This window comes from Gouania willdenowi, chromosome 14 (assembly GCF_900634775.1).
Source record: "Gouania willdenowi chromosome 14, fGouWil2.1, whole genome shotgun sequence".
In the NCBI taxonomy this organism is placed as follows: domain Eukaryota; kingdom Metazoa; phylum Chordata; class Actinopteri; order Blenniiformes; family Gobiesocidae; genus Gouania; species Gouania willdenowi.
The window spans coordinates 743,505-758,936 of NC_041057.1; the positions used below are offsets into that span (position 1 = coordinate 743,505).

The window sequence follows — 15,432 nt, forward strand, 5'->3', positions numbered from 1 at the left end:
ATGAAGGTTGACCTTCAGACTGTCACAGACACACTGAGATAGAATCTGCTCCAACGTACATTAAAGCTACACAACAAGAAAAACACACAGAACTACAGTGGAAACACAAATCTACAATAGTTGTTGTCTTGGGTCTTTTTGTGACATTTTTTTTAGTCACCAGTGTTTGGCGGTAATGTGTTACTTGGAGCAAGAATTAAAATACAAAAAAAAGTAAATATGGGCAGAAAATTAGCAGGTATTGTTACAGATTTTTAATATTAATATTCAATTAAGAGAAAACATGTTCAGTGATTGTAAAGGGTGTGTTTCACCGTTATTATGCCCCTTCAGCAGATGGCGCCCTTTGCAGCCGCCTGTGTCGCCTGGTTGGGAGGACGGTCCTGGTTCAGACGTTTGTTGTGTTTTAAGGTCATATTTAATTTTAAATATATATCAAGACAAACTTTACTTTTTTATTTTACTTTCCAAATACAAGACAGGACCCAAACAACATTTACAAATATTTACAAATCCTTCATAATATTCTTTTAAAAATAAATTTTTGGCTGTTTTTTGTGAATTTATGATTCGTGGGGTTTTATTTTGAAAATCTGTGGCGGAAGTGGCCGTCCTCGTATATAAAGCAGCTCAGCCTGACGGAGGCTCAGTTAAAGTTGTCTGAGCCGAACTCGCTTCTTCTTCGCGCTCTGACGCGTCACTGTCGGACTTCCATGTTATTCCTCCGCCGCTGAGGCTCCGTGTGTGCGGACATGAGGCGGAAGGAGAAGCGGCTGCTGCAGGTCGGAGGGCTGCTCATAGCGGCCCTGATCTTCCTCCCTAACGTCGGACTCTGGTCCTTATACCGGGAAACGGCCTCACCGAGCCCCGCGGACGGAGCGGGAGGATTCACCCCGGAGCAGGTGAGTGTGTCCGCGAGGAGGATTATTATCCTTCCGCCAGGTCCTCCACCTGCTGGGATCACTGGTTAGAGCAGGGGTTCTCAACCTTGGGGTCAGGACCCCATTTGGGGTCGCGAGACACTGGGAGGTGGTCTCATATTCATGTCCATTATTTACCAGTTTAAACTAATTGTTCCAATATTGACACTTTGAACCCTTTTTATCATTTTTTTTTGTCCATTTTTGCCCACTCTAATTTGCAACTTTTAACCAATTAACCATTTCACCTCCTTTTCCACCATTTTTGGTCACTTTGAACCATTTCCATCTTTAAGATGACGATAATAATAATAATAAACGTTCCTGGATAACAGTGGATATTATTCAGATGAATAAATAAATGTGGTTATCACAGATTTATAGAACAATAAACCATCATTTTACTGACTTTATGGATGGACCCCAAAAATCTCTCCTTTATTCCCCCTTATAGATGGTCCTGTCTCCACATGACTGTTCTTCAATGTTCATGTCTGTGTTCAACCACCTTCAGCTACAGTGGGGGTCCCTGCTCTCTGGGACCTTTATTTTGGAGGGTCCCCACTCTCTGAGACCTTTATTTTGAAGGGTCCTTACTCTCTGGGACCTTTATTTTGAAGGGTCGTGGCCTGAAAAGATTGAGAACCACCCAGTTAGAGCAGCTGGTTTTCAGCACCATGGACAGAGGCAGGAACACTGATCACAATGTGAACCAAACGTGATAAATAACGCATTTCTTGACATTATTATGTAATTGGGCGATTTTGCCAAAAAAAAAAAAAAAAAAAAAATCACTGATCTTTTAAAGAAAAAATATTTTTAATTCGATTTTCGATTTTTTTTTTTCTTAATGCACTTAAAAATGACTGCAGACATCAGATATATTGTCACAAGTGCAACTGTATTGCTGTGATTGTCCTAAAGAGTTCAAATGCATAGAACAATCTCAAAAATAAAAACTAATTTCAAGCTTTAACCAGTTTTAAGAAGTGTGTGCGTGTGCGCGTGTGTGTGTGCTGCCTGATGGAGCGCTGGGTTGTGTTGCTGTGTGTTGCTGCTGAGCTGTCACTGATGGAGTTGCTCCGTTCCTCAGATAAAGATCTTCTCTGCCTTTTTTGTGCTGGCTCCGCCCTGATATAAGTTTGATCAAAGTGAATTAGTAAACAACCGTGTGCAGCCACAGGGCTGGTCATAATCTAGCGTTAGTGTGTATTAGGCTGTAGTAAAGCAGTACGTCTGTCACTGGGTCAGAGACAGGAACGTGTTAGTGAAAGACCCCTAATGACCCCATAAACACAGGGTCTATGAGAAGGATTTATTAAGGTGAAAAAGTGACTTAGTTCTACTTAAACTGGTTCATACTGGTTTTTACTGGTTTTTAACTGTTTAATACTGGTTTGCACTTTTTTTTGGGTGCCAATCTTAAATCGGTTTAAAAAAAAAAAAAAAAAATCTATTTAAAACATAATTTTATTTCTTTTTCCTGATATTTAATCAATATTTTTCTTAATGTATTTTCACATTTTCATGGACGTGTGTTTTCTACTGATGGAGACATGGTCACTTCTCAGCCTAACTATGGGCATGTTGAGCAGCTACTGTTCTTACATAAAAACCTTCTGCACCTCCACTCCGGTATATGGATCCATAGATATAATAATAATAATAATATTCATAATAAATAGGATGTTTGAAACAAATAGTTTTGACTTAATTTAACCTCTGAATGATCAATATCTTCTGATGAACATATACAGCAACTTGATTTTTCATCTTTATGTTTATTTTTAAAATTAACTGTGTACAACATGACGATATCGTGATAATATCGTATCGTACTGCAACATCCTTGCCAATACTCAGCTCTGCTTTTCACTAGTTTTTACTGGTTACATATATTTTTACTGGTTTGTACATGTACGTGGAGATCAGTGGTCAGCTGGTTCTCAGGGCGTCATAATGACAGGAAGAGGTCGTCTCAGGCCTCACAGCAGCAGTTTGAGAAGAACATGAGAACAGATTGGGTTCAACGTTCCGTCACTACTGAACTATTTCACTTCCTCACACGGTGACGGGAGATCTGACATCTCTATGGTCTCGTGATCTCTGAGCTGAGCTGAACCTTTCAGACACACACACATAGTTTACTCTGTGTGTGTGTGTTTGATGCATGGAGCGATCAGACTTCCTCTGCTCTTCCAAAGCATCAAATCAATGAAAACATTCCCTTTTTTGGCCCCAAATCTGTTTTTTTACATCTAACAAAGACAGATTCACATGGTTTAATTATTATTAGTGTTAAAATATTGCAGCTTTTCCCATAAAATTGATTGAAATGTGGACTTTATGGTCTCAAATGTGACTAATTTTACTGTGAATTTAATTATTTGTATAGATTAATGTGATTAATGGTGAGTTTCTGAAACTTTCTTCTTTTCTGTGTCCTGTCTTTGTTCTGTTACATAAGAGCTAAAAAACAGACTTTTATGTACAATATTTACATAAAATTGATGAAATTGTTGTTAAATGTGACTAATTTTGGTGTCAATGTAATTATTTGTGTTGTATAGTGTGATTAAATCAGCTGTCACTAACTTTCTCAGTTGGTCACAACCACACATGCTGATGAATAATAGACTTAACTAACGTACTGTAGTTTTAGTATGAAGTAAAGATTGACAATGGATTGAGATATATTTGCTAAATATTTTAATGTTTTATTGTCAATATTAAGTTTTCAATCAGTGGCTGAAATAGTTCATTTATTTTATATCATTTTAAAATAAGACGTAATGTTTTTAAATAACATTAAATCATAACAACAGGTTACATGTGTTCTGTTACATTTATTTTACAGAAATGTTGTACATTTACAGTAACATAACCAACTTATCATCTGCATTGTTTCACACCATGGATTAAATTGAGAGGGTCCAGCTCTGATAGTGGGGTCTCCTAACCCTCTTCCCCTGGTCAGGGGTCTGTAACCTTTACTCTACAAGGAACCATTTAACCTCATCTCACCTGGATTAAAGTCCTCCTGGAGCCATAAAGACCTTCTCTATGAAGACAATACAGTGGATTACATTATATACAGTTATAATTATATAGAATAATGTTTGATTTCATTTGTATAAGAGTCAAAGGGCCACATTAGGCCCCAGAACCACAGGTTGCAGACCCCTGCTCTGGTGGAACCACAGCTGAACATCTGTCCTGGTATCATAGTCCATCAGTTCTGGTCCCTCCATGATGATTCTGATGAGATCCTCCTCTTTGGTGTGGAATCGTGTATGTGCTGCACGTGCAGAAAGCTTTTCTTCTTGTTTGTAAATCTGCGTCTCATTAGAACATGTTTAGCCTGTGGCGGTGTCTCTGCGGCGGTGCGTTCATGCCCGTCGGTAACGAGCTCATCGTTCCTTACGTGCGGTCAGACTCCTCGAATCGACGCAGGCATCGATCGTCCTGTCTCTTTCCCACAGAGACACAGATTACTCATCGATCTACAGAAACCAAACATCTGTCCTGTTTTACAACCACACACACACACACGGAGGAGGTCCCTGATTGGATGTTTGATGGACACAAATCAGTCTTAGACTCCACCCCTTTGAAATGTCTTTATTGGTAGATCTATGTCTAATAAAACACATTATTATTATTCACCATATATTAATTTGAATAACTTTTATAAATAGGACTACTTTACAATTCTAGAGCCTGTGTTCCTCCATCTTGAAATCACGTGATTGATGATGTCACACAGTCCCACTGCCTGTGAGACCTGCATGTAACAAAAACTAAAATGAAGCCAGCATCATTAATGGTGGAAATAATGGACACCTATAAATACCAGGGCACAATATTTGACTCCAAACTCAAATTTGAAAAGAACACAGAGGCTATTGCAAAGAAAGGCTAAGATCACATCTACCTGCTGTGGAAACTGAACTCTTTTAATACATCTAAACCTATTTTATGTGATTTTTATCATTCCTTTATTGAGAGTCTTTCATTCATGTGTTGGTTTTTATGGATCGTCATTGAAAGACAAAAATAATCTGTCCAACATTGTAAAAACTTGTGCCAGGATCATGTGAGCATCACTGGTCATCATCCACATCATGTTCTTAAGGAGAGCTTCACCCTGATGCCCTCTGGGAGGCGCTATACAAACTCTTTTATTTCTGCTGCCATCAAGCTTTAAATAGTAGTGAGAGGGTCAAATTAGATGTGTCGTACTGTTTTTTAGAGTTGCATTTATTTTTATTTATTTCATTTATTTATTACCACTATTGCACTTTATCGCAATGTCGTAGCTGCTGTAGTTACTTCATGGTTGTCTGTTTTTTTAATTAATTAATTAATTAATTTATTTATTTATTTTTCCTCTTGCACAGTGACTGACTGGATGTGTGTAATGTTCCATCGCTACAAACCAACCCACTAGTGCTAGTTTTCTGATTCTGTAAACATCAGAATCAAAAATACTTTATTAATCCCAGGGGGAAATTACTTTTGTTACAGCTCCAGATATACAAACAATATATATTATACAAGCCACATTTATGTAGACGTACGTACTGTGGTCTGCCCGTCAGGTGATCAACAATCCTCCACAGTGCAGGGACCCTCTGGAGGTGCAGGCTCAAGCTGAATACTTGACGAAGAACTCCACACAGCTGGGGGCACAGGCGTTAAGCACAGAACACCATCGTAGCTTTGCCAGAGTGAATCATCAGCTGTTTTCTCACCAGGTCAGATGTGAAGAACACTGTTGAGGTGACAGTTAAGGGAGGGGTGAGGTCCTCAGGTTGTGGAAGATATGATACAGAGCAGGGGGGAGGGGTGGAGTACGTGGGTGTGAATTGAGGTGGTGTGGGACATACAAGGGGTCTGTAAGGAGGAGGAGGTAGAGTGGCAGTTGTTGTAGGGCAACCAGCAGCAGAATCTTGTGGGGGAGGGGCCGCAGTATCAAACCGATTGGAAAAATAGGTTCAGTTCATTGGCTCGGTCCACACAGCGCTCCAACCCCATGCTACCAGTCTTCTGGAACCTGGTGATGGTTTTCATGTCACTCCACACATCACTCATGTAGTTTCATGGCTTCATGGCTATTGGTTACCCCAGTTACCACTGCAGGTTTGCACTGGGGGTTGGGGGGGGATTGCAATTTCATCTGTGCTGTATGTTTAACATGGTGCATATTTGACAATAAAGAACCTTGAACCTTCACTGAAGTTTATTCTCCAGATTTATCCTATAATTGTCTTTGGCCTCCATGGTTTTAAGTTTGAGTACCACCTGCACTCTCCTCACCTCGTCACAGTTGCCATCTTTTAACGCCCTCTTCTTCTTATTCAGGATGTCCTTAATGTCGTTAGTGATCCAAGGTTTATTGTTGACGTAACAGGTTACAGTTCAAGCTGAAACACTGCAGTCCACACAAAAATGTATGTGATGCACTCTGTGAGACCATCAACGTCCTTCTCGTGGGGCTCACAGAGTGCAGGCCAGTCGGTTACTTCAAAGCAGCTCTGCAGTGTCTCATAAGCCTCCTCCGACCACCTCCTCACAGTCCTTGTGGTTCCTTTTCACCAGAGGCACATAGCAGGGTTTGAGGAGAACCAGGTTGTGATCAGAGCTGCCCAGTGGGGGGAGAGGAGAGGAGATGTATGCATCCTTAATGTTAGCATACATCAGGTCCAGGGTCTTCTCTTCTCTGGTAGAACATCTCACGTATTGTTTGAAAGTGGGCGGAACTCCATCCATGGTGACTTGGTTAAAGTCTCCCGACATGATGATGAGGGCACTGGGGTGTTGAGTTTGGAGTTTGGAGATGGTGGTGTGTATGGTGCAGCAGGCAGATGTTGGGTTAGCAGAGGGAGGGATGTACAGGACAACGATAATAACATCAATCAAGCAATCTTTTATTTGTATAGCGCCAAATCATAACCAATGGTATCTCAAGACACTTTACAGTAGAGCAGTCTTAAGGACGGACTCTTCATATTATGGATACACACATATGCATATATACGTATATACACATACATATGTATCCCACACCCAACATGAATTCATCATGGCGGCAAGGAAAACCTTCTGTTAAGCAGCAGGAACCTTGTGTGGATCCATTCCTATGATGAACAGCCATCCACGTTATGCTGTGTTGGGTGTGTGCAGAGGAAAGGGTGGAGACAGAGTTGTTGAGACTCTGTAACTCCACACTGAGGATCCCACGGACCTGCAAGACAAAAGCCAGAAGGAGTACAGGAGCAAACACACAAGGGAAGAAGCAGACATAGACGGAGTGTTAGAGAGAGGAATGGGACCCTCTCCGGTCCCTCTCTAACCTAAATGACCTCTCTCTTAACGCCCTCTCCAACCTCTCTCCAACCGAGCATGCCAGACCCCCCCCCCGGCAGTCTATGCCTATTGCATCTTAACTATGAGCTATGAGCTGCTTCCTAACTAAAAGCTTTACCAAAGAGGAATGTTTTGAGCCTAACCTTAAAGGTAGAGAGGGTGTCTGCCCCCCGAACCGTGGTTGGTAGATGGTTCCAGAGAAGTGGGGCCTGATAACTGAAAGCTCTTCCTCCTATACTACTTTTAGAGACAAATGGAACAACAAGTAGTCCAGCATTTTGAGAGCGTAGTGTTCTGGGGGGATTGTATGGCACTACAAGCTCCTTGAGATAGACTGGTGCCTGTCCATTTAGGGCTTTATAAGTGAGGAGAAGAATCTTGAATTCTATTCTATATTTTATGGGAAGCCAATGCAGAGAGGCTAATACAAGAGTAATGTGATCTCTTCTCCTAGTTTTAGTCAGTACACGTGCTGCAGCATTTTGAACCAGCTGAAGTGTCTTAAGCGACTTGCTCGGGCAGCCTGCTAAAAGAGAATTACAATAATCCAGTCTAGAGGTAACAAAAGCATGGACTAGTTTTTCGGCGTCGCCCTGAGACAGGATAGATCTGATTTTAGCAATGTTACGGAGATGAAAGAAGGCAGTTCTTGAAGTTTGTTTTATGTGAGAGTTGAAGGATAAATCCTGATCAAATAGAACCCCAAGGTTTCTAACAGTTGTGCTTCGTGCCAGAGTAATGCCATCTAGGGCAGTTAGGCTAGCATAGGTTTCTCTAAGGTGTCGTGGGCCCAGTACAATGACCTCAGTCTTGTCTGAGTTAAGAAGAAGAAAATTTTGGTCCATCCAGGCCCTAATGTCCTTTAGACAGGCCTCAAGTTTAGATAGCTGATTTGTCTCACCTGGCTTCATTGATACATACAGTTGGGTATCATCAGCATAGCAGTGGAAGTTAACAGAGTATTTTCTCATAACATTACCAAGGGGGATCATATAGATACAGAAGAGGATTGGACCTAGCACAGAGCCCTGAGGAACCCCGTAGCTTACTTTAGTGTACACAGAAGACTTATTATTCACGTGTACAAACTGGTACCTATCAGATAGGTAGGACTTAAACCAGTTTAGGGCAGTCCCTGTGATTCCAAGTAATTTCTCTAATCTCTCTAGTAGAATATAGTGAACATGTGGGATCTCTCTAGGCAGATGGTATGGATGGAGTCCAACAACCAGCAGTTCAACATCTGGGCTACAGAGCTGTTCTTAAATTCTGATGTGACCAGGATTACAGCACCCCCTGACTTTGTACTTACTGCTAGGGATGTACTGAATATTTGGCCAAATATTGCAAAAAAAGCAACATTCAGCCTTCGGTTTAGTGAGTTAAAAGCAAGGCCGAATAGTAGCATATGACGCAATCAATCAACGTGCAGTGATTTAGTCGGAAAAGTGTGTGTGTGTTGCTGCAGAACCAGCAGCAGCTCCTCCTTTCCTCCAGAACTTTTTACACTTTGTCCCTCTGAATGAGGCTAAAGGATGTTTATCACTGTAGCTAAACCATTAGAATGTTATTTTTTTCATCATACCTCCCCTTTAATGCACTTTAGTGTTTGCACTATTTAAAAAATAGTGGAAAACTTAACAACCGTATTCGGTATTTGGCCAAGTGTTTATATTTTATTCAGCTTAAATCTTCTTCTCTCCGTAAGCCCGTTCTTTCTTGACCCTCCTCTGCATCCCCGGTGTGTTTTTCTCCAGAGTTCAGGTGGTATATCAGCTGGTCTGGCGACAAAGCCAGTCGACATTAGCGCAATCAGCTGTTCTCTGGAGTAAACAAAGGCAGCGTGTCTCGATGGAAGCGGCATTAATAAAATCAACACGAGAAGCATGAAAACTCTCTAAAAACAACCTCGTTAGAGAGGGCGGGACTTCACAGAGTTACAGTGAAGCAACATGAACATTCAAAAGAGAATAAAAGTTAGAGTTAAACAAGCGAAATCAAAGGCTGGGGCAACATAACAGGCAGCTTTCACGCATGCGCAGAGTTATCTAATTGTTTTCTATCGGAGTGAAGCATTCAGCCTGATTTTTAGATTATTCAGCAGATTTTTTCAGTCACGATAACAACTCGTGCTGCTTTTGGTTGCTCTTAAAAAACAGGAAAAGTTAAAGATGTCGATGTAAACCTCATTTGGGAGTGACAGTTCCAACTCTGAGGTTTGGTAGTCGACAATGACACGGAGAAGAAGAGCTCTCCTAAGGTACCTTTCTCTCCCTTAAACAGTGCGGTGGTGGCTGAAGATAGAGTAAATCATGGACTATTGAAGACACACAAACCCTGAGGATAGAAGTTATTTTGTGTGGAAACTTTGCAAATCTTAATTAGTTTGAATCTATTGCCTCTGTTTCTGTATTTTGTATTGTTCTTAACGTTGTAATCTGTACAGCACTTTGGTAACTTTACAAATAAAGGTTGAGTTTCATGTTAGTCAGAAAGTTTATTCACAACATTTGTGACACATAATAACAAAGTAAGTCTTGGCAGATTTGGCACAGAGACTGGTTAGGTCTGTTACTGCGGCCATTTTTTAATTGATGATGATGATAATAATAAAGTAACTCCTTGGCAGTTTTGGCACCCTCACTCAGCCGTGTGGAGGCGGAGCCTGTCATGAGCGGCTGTAAGCTCAGAAACTTCACCCCCGTAACGTTTGAAAACTCTTTCCTCTAAACTTTTAATAGCGGTAGACAGAAGCTGTGTGTGCGTGTGCGTGTGCGTGTGCGTGTGTGTGTGTGTGACGGCTCCTCGTGGACGTCCTGCTTCTCTAATGGAGATAAAAATCAATATCTTAATCCCATTCAGGCTTTTCCCACATCTTGTTAGAGACGCTGGGAGCTGATATTTTCTCCCTGGTGTTTGTTTTTGCCGCTGAATTCCTTCAAATGGGATCAGAGCAGATTAAATGCAAACGGTAAGGCGACGCGCTCGTTCACACAACAAGTCTCAGTGATGTGGAAGATAAAACGGCATTTAAATGAACAAAAGTCATGCATTTTTAATTATTTAGTTGTATTGGCTGAGGGAAGAGAAGGGAACGGTCTATGTGGAGCTGTGTAGGACGTCTCCAATTATGACGACTCCAAAAAGACACAAAACTGCAACTAAAAACAACATAGAAATGACAAAACTACACTAAAACCACTATAAAATGCACTCAAAATACCAAAAAAGATGAAATAACAGAAGTACCAACAATGACACTATATGCCAACAAAACAACAAACAATTTATACAGAACTCCCAATAAGACAATACGACAGCAAAACGAACACCAAAATGAGACCAAAGTTACCATGGTTACTACATGCTAAGCTAACCAAAGATGTGGGACCGATTGCTACGTGCTAAGCTAACCTAAACATGTGGGACTGGCGGCTACGTGCTAAGTTAACCAAACTTGGATTGGTCGCCACATGCTAAGCTAACAAAACATGTTGGTCAGGTAGCTACGTGCAAAGCTAACCAAAACATGTGGGTCAGGTAGCTACGTGCAAAGCTAACCAAAACATGTTAGTCAGGTAGCTACGTGCTTAGCTAACCAAAACATTGGGGACTGATGGCTGCAGGCTAAAATAATCAAACATGTGGGACTGGTGGCTACGTGCTAAGCTACCCACATATGAGGGATTGTTGGCTACGTGCTAAGCTAACCACATATTAGGGACTTTTGGCTACATGCTACACTAAACATATGGGCCTGGTGGTTACGTGCTACACTAACCAAACATGTGGGACTGGTGGCAATGTGCTAAGCTAAGCTAAACATGTGGGAATGGTGGCTACATGCTAAGCTAACCAAACATGTGGACTGGTGGCTATGTGCTAAGCTACAGTTGTGTGCGAAAGTCAGGGCACCCCTTTAAAAACAGCATATTTTATATATTTAAAAAGTTATATTCATATTTACTGTCTCTCTGGTATATGGGAAAAAAAGACAATATTGTCAGGAAACATTAATGCATAGTTACATTTTATTTTATAAATTGAACAAAATTACAAAAATGATCGGGGCACCCTACAGCATCAGTACCTTCAGTACTTAGTAACACCCCCTCTGGCAGATATCACAGCTTGTAAACGCTTCTTATAGCCAACAACAAGTCTCTGGATTCTATTATTTGTGATTTTTCCCCATTCTTCCTTGCAAAAGGCTTCCAGTTCTCCAATATTCCTAGGACGTCTTGGATGCACAGCTCTTTTAAGATCTACCCACAGATTTTCGATAATGTTTAAGTCGGGAGACTGTGAAGGCCATTCCAAAACCTTCAGCTTGCGTTTCTTGAAGTAGTCCATGGTGGATTTGGAGGTATGTTTAGGATCATTATCCTGTTGTAGAAGCCATCCTCTTTTCAGCTTTAGCTTTTTTACAGATGCTGTGATATTTGCCTCCAGAATTTGCTGGTATTTAATTGAATCCATTCTTCCCTCCACCCGAGCAATGTTTCCTGTCCCACTGGCTGCAACACAACCCCAAAGCATGATGGATCCACCCCCATATTTAACAGTTGGCAAGGTGTTCTTTCATGAAATGCTGCTCCTTTTTTTCTCCAAACATACCTTTGCTTATTGTGGCCAAAGAGTTCTATTTTAACTTCATCAGTCCACAGCACTTGTTTCCAAAAGTCATCAGGCTTCTGTAGATGTTCTGTTGCATATTTTTGACGTTGTATTTTATGATGAGGTCGTAGATAAGGTTTTTTTCTACAGACTCTTCCATGAAGGTCTTGTTTGTGCAAGTATCGGCGCACAGTGGAAGGGTGCACCACCACTCCTGAGTCTGCTAAATCTTCCTGGAGGTCTTTTGAAGTCAAATGTGGGTTTTGGTTTACCTTTCTGACCAGACTACGAGCTGTTCTCTCCGAGAGTTTCCTTGGTCTTCCAGATCTCTTCTTGACCTCCACAGTTCCCCTCACCTGCCATCTCTTAATTATGCCTCGCACTGTGGAAACTGCAAGCTGAAAATGCTTTGCTATCTTCTTGTAGCCCTCCCCGGCATTGTGGGCATCAATTACTTTCATTTTTTCTGTCTTACACAGCTTCTTAGAGGAACCCATGGTTGCTGAGTGTTTGTACAAGGTTTGTGGAGTCGCCGTATTTAAGAAACCCTCAAATTGGCACCAGCTGGCACTCCCTAATGACAATTGTTGACACATGCTTCAGGACCAATGAGCTGGTAGAGGTCTGAGCTTGTAGAAGGAATCTGACACTTTGAAACTCTCAGGGTGCCCCGACTTTTGCACATGCCAAAATTATGTTTTTCATTTTTGTAATTTTGTTCAATTTATAAAATAAAATGTAACTATGCATTAATGTTTCCTGACAATATTGTCTTTTTTTCACATATACCAGAGAGACAGTAAATATGAATATAACTTTTTAAATATATAAAATATGCTGTTTTTAAAGGGGTGCCCTGACTTTCGCACACAACTGTAACCAAAACATGTGGGACAGGTGGATACGTGTTAAGCTAGCTAAAACACGTGGGACTGATTGCTATGTGCTAAGCTAACCAAATATATGGGACTTTTGGCTACATGCTACACTAAACATGTTGGACTGGTGGTTACGTGCTAAGCTAACCTAAACATGTTAGTCAGGTAGCTACGTGCTTAGCTAACCAAAACATTGGGGACTGGTGGCTGCAGGCTAAAATAATCAAACATGTGGGACTGGTGGCTACGTGCTAAGCTAACCACATATGAGGGATTGTTGGCTATGTGCTAAGCTAACCACATATTAGGGACTTTTGGCTACATGCTACACTAAACAAATGGGCCTGGTGGTTACGTGCTAAGCTAACCAAACATGTGGTACTGGTGGCAATGTGCTAAGCTAAACATGTGGGAATGGTGGCTACATGCTAAGCTAACCAAACATGTGGACTGGTGGCTATGTGCTAAGCTAACCAAAACATGTGGGACAGGTGGATACGTGTTAAGCTAGCTAAAACACGTGGGACTGATTGCTATGTGCTAAGCTAACCAAATATATGGGACTTTTGGCTACATGCTACACTAAACATCTTGGACTGGTGGTTACGTGCTAAGCTAACCTAAACATGTGGGAATGGTGGCTACATGCTAAGCTAACCAACATATGTAGTGGTCTCTGTATGGAGTTCCTTCCTCTCAGAGTAAGAAGAACATTTATCGTCTGTAAAGATTTATCTTTAGTTTGCTTTTCCTTCACCTTAAAGATACACAACATGTTTTGAAAGAATATGAAACACATGCTGCACAGACTGTCAGAATAAAAGCCCTGAAAAATTTATATTTTTTCGGTTTCATAAACATTATTCATTGCTGTTTAAATTATTTCAAATTAAGTGATCACTATTAAAGTCCGTGTAAAGCAGAAATAAATGTTATGAGTTTGTCCCACCGCAGAAACATGTCAGTGACCATTGAGCCAAATTTGAAACGTAAAAAATTTCTTAGTATATAAAATAGGTCTCAAAATCATGGAAAAATAAGCACTTCTCTCTGCTCTGAGACGCTGGGGGCGTGTCAGTTAGAGGCGCTGGATCCACACCCACATGTGGGAAGGGCGCCTCCTCCTCCTTGTACTGTGTCGATGGAAGAGAGCAGTGTGAAACCAGCTCCTGCGTCGATGGTGCAAATTGGGCCAAACGAGGTCGGTTAGGGGCCGAAGTGCGCCCGCTGGAGGCCGCGGAAGTTTGTTGTGCTTCTAGGGATGGGCATAATGAACTAAAGAAACCATCACGATAATTTCTGGTATTCATCACGATAACGATAGACATCACAATATATAAAAAACTATAAATAAATAAAATAATTCCCAACTTAAAGTGTAAACAGGTTCTTTACAAACATAAATAAATGTTAATACATCAACATTAAACACATTTAAAAAGGCTACAATAACTGCTGACTCAGAGTTTATGAGCTGATATTTTATGAAATATATTTATGCATGTGGGTCACTATTAGTGTTATTGTATTTAATTCATTTATTTCCTCACTTAAAATGAAATTATTTTCTTAAAAAAAGCAAAAATAACTCCATCAGTGTTTTTACTGTTGATTAATCATGTTTCATTTATCTTATGAGTTACATAAAGTTATGATTAATAAATAACTATGATTTTCTATAATTAAACCAGATCAAGTTGATGATGTAATCATTCACTATATTTAGTTACAATAGTCTAATGGGACCAGCTTTGTCTGTGAACACGTGAAATATAATAAAGAAAATATTGAATAGTGACATTATTATTTATGCTAACATTTATTTCACACAACGTGTGACATGTTTAGTTTTTATTCTTCCATACAAGTGTTAAATCTGACATAAACAAATCTATGGTTCTCTGTGGTTTTATGACAATAAGACGTGATCTGTTTATTCCTTATATGGAGTGGTTAGCATTAGCGCTTAGCTCAGTGTGTCGGTGTGTTAGCTTAGCATAGTTAGCTAGGATTGGTTCATGTTGTTGATGTTTATCTGGTTTTAACCCAGTAGTGGTTCATGTTCATGTATCACAGCATAGTAGCTTCTGGTAGTCATGACGATCACCACCGTCTGTGTGTGTGTGTGAGGGCTGGGAGCAGAAGCGGTGGTAGTGCACACCGTGGAGGCTAGGCTGCCATGAACAGCTCCAGAGAATAATAAGTAGTTGACAATAAACTTATGGACAGTTTTGTCCCTGGAACAAGTTTTTTATGGCCATTCTTGGCTAAATTGAGGGACAAATGGTTCTCGCTAATTTCTGACATGGGCATTTATTGTTTCTGTTGTGGGATTACGTATTCTTACCGGTGAGAATGTTTTTGACGATATATCGTGAACGATGATATGTCGCACATTTTTATGTGCTTCAGCAGCAGGGTGGGGTTTATGGTAATGATGCTTCTGTTACGTAACGCGGCTATGATTAAATCGTGAACACAGACATGTGAAACAGTTGGTGAAGCCTAGCTCCATAATTAAATTATAAATGGTTGAATGGCTTTATACGTGTTTTAAGGAATACATTTATGACCTGTTTAATGTGTTTAGAAGAAAATGTCAGAATTTTCTTTACACAGACTTTAATGTCAGTAATGGATTAGAGCTG

At 40.5% G+C, this 15,432-nt stretch overlaps 1 protein-coding gene across 1 annotated transcript in view; it reads left to right on the forward strand.

The window, feature by feature from the left end:
• The first annotated feature begins 651 nt into the window (after positions 1-651).
• Positions 652-15,432, forward strand: part of LOC114476182 (polypeptide N-acetylgalactosaminyltransferase 10-like) — a 40,954-nt gene continuing 26,173 nt past the window's right edge. Inside the window, exon 1 of the mRNA XM_028467516.1 lies at positions 652-902. Within this exon, the coding sequence (XP_028323317.1) occupies positions 753-902 (150 nt within the window). The 5' untranslated portion in view covers positions 652-752. The remainder of the gene's footprint in view (positions 903-15,432) is intronic.